Genomic DNA, 4,962 nt, shown 5'->3' with positions numbered 1-4,962 from the left:
ATTTTTATTTGACTGCCAGGTATCCACCGCCGGGTTACATGCTCTTAGGTGATGGTGGGTACCCCTGCCTCCAGACGCCCGTATGTCTGTTGACTCCCTATAAAGAGCCGGTGATTGGGCGGGTGCAGCAGCGCTTTAATTACCGCCAATCCAAGATGCGTTCTGTGATAGAGCGGGCCTTCGGGATGATGAAGACAGGAGTCGAGTAATGGAGGTTTACACACACACACACACACACACACACACACACACACACACACACACACACACACACACACACACACACACACACACACACACCTCCTAACCTCTCTTAACCAGAAATTACAAGTGACAAGAAAAAGTAAATGACAAGAATTTTGACAAAATACATTTATTTGTCAATCATTTAGCATGTCTAACGTTGTAGGTGTTGGTGGCAGATTTTGATGACAGAGGCAGGGGGCTCCCACTTAAAACAGTCTGGCTCAAGGCTCGCCATCTTCACGGTCATGATGGATGACAGAGTTCCCTCAAGAGCCAAACTGTTTCGGGTCTTGGTCTTATTTAGTCCAACCACAGAGAAAACTCGCTCTGCATCAGCATTGGAGTGAGGCATGACCAAGACCAACTTGGCAATACAAGACAGCCTGCCAAATCTGCTCATACCGGTCACCTTTGAAAAATGCACATAGGAAGCCTAATTACTCACAAGTATTTTTGTGTACTATTAAGTTGATTATGTCAATGGGTATTCCCATGAGTACAGAATAATTCTTACCTTGTTCTTCATTGATGCCATGTTCCCCCAAAATCTCTCAAAGTCAAACATTACTGGGTCGTCGGGCATGGCAATGTCCATGGTCTGGTAGTCCAGAAACTCCTCACAAAGTTTGTCACGCTCTTCAGGTCCATTGTATGGGAGAAGTTCAGGAAATCTAAAAAGAAAAAAAATGTGCAGTGATCTGGTAAAGTAGTGTAACTGAAACAGGGGTTGTTTTTCAGATGTGGATCAAACAAGAAAATGTGCCTGGTCTTAAGCCTGCTCTACTTGCAAAGCATATTGAGATAACTTGTGTTAGGATTTGGCACTATAGATAAAATGTACTTTACTTGATAGCCCAACTTACCTGTCGACAAAGTAGAAGGCATCTTCCACTCCACACTCTGCTCTCTGCTGGACATCCAGAAACATGGCATGTTTAATCAGAGGCTCTTTCATGGGGAGTTTCTTGATGGCATACTCCACAGCCCTTTCCAGAAACGCCACTGCTGCCTTCTGGAACCTCTGCACTTGCTGCGGTGTAATGGCTCCTGCTTCAAGGAGCCTGTTGAGTGTAACTCGAGTAGTGAAGCCAATCACCAACTTTTCTCCTACAAGAGACACAAATCAACAACTGCAGAGGTCATTAACGATGCTGTATGCAGTAACATGTCAGTATGAGACGGGAACAAGACTGTGTTGAGTCACTTTAGTCACCATCAAAAACCACAATAGCCAACTTGAAAGCACCCCTGAAAGTAGCCCTTCATCATATCAGTGATTGTGACGAGATGACTGCAGCCCTCTAACGAAAAGTGTGTTGAGTGAGATCAGTGAGTGGATAGTGCATGTGTAAAACCTGGACAATTACTAATCACCTGGCAGTTGGTTGGATGGCTCCTTAAAGCATATTTCATGCAGTTCCCGGTGCTGCAATGCTGCGGGCTTCAGAAATTTTGAGAGCAGCTTGCGGATAAAACCCCCCATCTAAAAATGTCAGAAAAGATTAACAAATTTACATTTATTTCCTGCTAATAAAAAAGGAACAAAGATAGAACATCATACTAGCAAACTGTATCCCAACGGTTCCAATTTACCTCATCATGTAGTAGGAAGATTGACGACTTCTCTCTCTGGAGGAGGAGGTTGAATGTGGAGAAGACTGGAAAAGTTGCTTGAAAGAACAGTAGGTACACCTCTGTAATTGAGTCAGAGAATGCCTCCACAAGCCTCCTGAACCTTGGCTGTTTGTCATCTGTGGGAAAAAGAGAGAAAAAAATGGTTGTGCATACTACATACTTTATTTACTTTTCAGTCTGCTCTAATAACCATGCATTTGCATCATTAAAATGTGATGCCTACTTAATGACTTGAAGTAGCTGGCCAGTGGCTCATACTGCTGCAGGATACGAGTCAAACACTTCTCCAGGCTCAACCATCGAACAGAAACGTGCATGAGCATTTCCATATACTCACTTCCATGGAGCTCACAGAATTCTAGGACAAGAATGGAACATCTTAATTCCAATTTGATCAAAGTATTATAGATTTAATTTGTACTACATTGGGACTGCACACACATACCTGTTAGGTAACCTTTGCGATTGGTGCTTCCTTTAAACCAATATCCAACATCCACAGCGAGATCCTCTGGATCAAATCCACACACCTGCAAAATACATGATTATTTATAGTCACAAGACATTGTTGTCATTGGTTCATGACCGCACAGCATAACAACCTGTTTGACGTGACATTAGGCATAAGGCATACGGAGGGTCTTAAGCAACTGACCTCCAAAAAGGCCTGGCCAGCCTGTTTGGCAGTGTTGTGGATGATGTAACAAGGGCACCCAATGATGTAGATACTGCCATGTTCTTGATGAGCTCCGGATGCGATGGAGTTCCTATCTCCTGTATTGACAGGGGCATTATGACAGACTGACACAGTTTCTCCATGGCATGGCGTTTTTCTGCATGGCCTCATCCATCTTCTTGTAGATGACTTCAGCTGTGCCGCAGTTTGGCCCGCTGGTGGGGCACATATCCAGGAACCTGTGGACAACTTTGCTGAGATCACTGTCATATACCCGCACAGTGAGCGGGTTCATCTTCTCACGTCCTGTAACGATAGGTACATATATGATATATGTCAGATTAAAGGTACACATCAGACTGAAATTGTTTGTGTGTTTGTTCTGATTAATATAATACATTAATTAATATCTAAAATGGGTGCTGGAAAATGTGGAAAATGTAATGACCTGTATCATTTGATCCATCTGTGATCAACGTGAAAGGATTGGTCCTCATCTTCATGACCAGTTCCTTTCTAAAGTGAGGAGCCACTGCTTCATTTATTATGCAGGACATTTTTGTGCGGGCAGCCTTGAAGCTCTGTGCAGTAGGGGAATCTTTGAAGCATTCTTTCAGCAATGGGCTGAAGTGATCGGCTACTGCAAATGGCACATTGTGTTCCACCATCGACACTGCCAACTTTACCTCAGCTCTCCTTGTCTGCAACAGAAAGGATGTAATTAAAGAGCAAATCATGCAAAAACATTAATAAAATTGAATGAATGTCTTAGCAGCAGACTCAAGGTCCATAGGAAAACACTATTACATACAAAAATAAACAAATAAGAACAGTTCAAATGAACATCAGATTAGCTAGGCATTTGTTTCATTTACTATGTATTTATGCTCATATAACCTACAAGTGCAATTCAGCTACTAGCAGCGGGTATAATGCCTAGTACCTTGACTTCCTGAGATGTCATGCCACCAACAGTGGCTGGGCCATAATATGGCGCAATGCTGGCTGTTGACTGTGCTGCCTGTTCTTTTGAACGATGTATTTTGCTTTTGATATGCCTTGCAACATCAGCCTTGCCTTGATGGGCACAGCTGTTCTCATGTCGGCAAACAGAGCACCAAAAGTAGGCGGTGGTTGTGCCTACACTAATGAAGGGCCATTCTGCTGTCCACTCCCTTTTAAAAGTGCACCTGTAGATGGCTGCTCCACTTTTGGCCTTCTGCTTCTTCCCTGAATTTATTCTTATCTCCACATTTTTTTCTGCTGGCTCTTCTGTCTCTGTGTTTTCAATTTGTATACAATCAGAATCTTCGCCCTCACTGTCCTCAATCTCTTCTGATCTCGCTTTATCTTCCATTTCTTCTGTGCCCTCTGCACTCTCATTTTCCGGGGGTGAATAAGGGGGGGCTGTCACTGGCACTGCCCAGAATGACAGCAGATCTCTCTGTGGGCTCTTCCTCTTACCTAGCATCGTCTTACCTAGCATCTATCAAAAGATAGCTACATGTTAGTGTTTTATTGAATACTGTATTAAAGGCCCCAATGGGTCCATTTGGTTCTATTTGTACACAGTTACAGTTATGTGCTATAAATGTCATATCTGAACAGACAGCGGAGACAAAATATTAGCAAGGGAGAGGGAGAGGCGTCTCACACCTACTTCGCTAACATTAAATTGACATCAGCCCTTGCTCCGTTTATGTCACATTATTTCTCTTAGGATTGTTTAATGTCTATATGAAGCCATTTAACATTACACAAGTGATTGTGATCATTTTGAAACCAAGACTGATTTTATTGGTGAGCTGATTTTGAGAAATCAAACTATGCTGCTACCTAGTTATGCTAGCTAACTAACACAAAGAGTTCAGTAATGTATTACCTTACGTTTTTATACATAATGCTGTTATGAAATATGAAAACAACCAGTAGAAACATCTCTGTGTATAATGTATATTTGAAAGAAGGCGATTGATGTAGGCCTACTTACACTTCTTGAAAATGTTGCAGAATGCAGTCCAGAAGTCAAATTTGGCACTATATACAAAGACGCTCCACCAAGACGCTCCACCAAGACGCTCACACGCGCAGGTGGCGGGAAATTGTTTACAAACTGTCAAACGTATGCATCGCAAAGTGGACACCGCGCGACTACATAACCACTCGAAGCCGCGAGGACCAAAGCTTATTATCATGAGAAAAAAAAAATAGAGTAATGAATGGGGAAATAAGCGTGAGAAATGGCAAGTGTGGCGTGTGTTGTGAGAATGGGTCAAATTGCGTGACTGTCACACTCGAAAATAGTATTATTACACCAGTCTGCCGTAATTAAAGTGCTGAAAATACTTACATTTGTGCGTGTCCTTCGCTTGAGCCATCGCTGCTGTTTGTTTATTTGGCGATTT

At 42.7% G+C, this 4,962-nt stretch overlaps 1 protein-coding gene across 1 annotated transcript; it reads right to left on the bottom strand.

Moving 5' to 3' along the window:
* Nucleotides 1–656: 656 nt before the first annotated feature.
* On the bottom strand, nt 657–4,028 carry LOC130382713 (uncharacterized). The gene is made up of 5 exons (XM_056590594.1): nt 3,878–4,028; nt 2,688–2,863; nt 1,621–1,729; nt 1,110–1,353; nt 657–917 (listed from the first exon to the last, which is right to left on the bottom strand). The coding sequence occupies exons 1-5, from the start codon at nt 4,026–4,028 to the stop codon at nt 719–721; spliced, it is 879 nt and encodes a 292-aa protein (XP_056446569.1). The 3' UTR covers nt 657–718.
* Nucleotides 4,029–4,962: the final 934 nt, after the last annotated feature.

Source organism: Gadus chalcogrammus, chromosome 5 (assembly GCF_026213295.1).
Source record: "Gadus chalcogrammus isolate NIFS_2021 chromosome 5, NIFS_Gcha_1.0, whole genome shotgun sequence".
NCBI classification, from domain to species: domain Eukaryota; kingdom Metazoa; phylum Chordata; class Actinopteri; order Gadiformes; family Gadidae; genus Gadus; species Gadus chalcogrammus.
Note: the sequence above shows the minus strand (reverse complement) of the source record. Positions and strands in the feature narration are given on the sequence as shown.

Excerpts from the sequence above, each read along its gene's own strand:
- LOC130382713 (XM_056590594.1), bottom strand. The coding sequence starts at position 4,028 with ATGCTAGGTAAGAGGAAGAGCCCACAGAGAGATCTGCTGTCATTCTGG. Across the intron at positions 2,864-3,877 it reads ATCAGAAGAGATTGAGGACA|GACGTGAGAAGATGAACCCG; the intron begins GTGAGGGCGAAG and ends CTATCGTTACAG. Across the intron at positions 1,354-1,620 it reads GCCATCCAACCAACTGCCAG|GAGAAAAGTTGGTGATTGGC; the intron begins GTGATTAGTAAT and ends TGTCTCTTGTAG.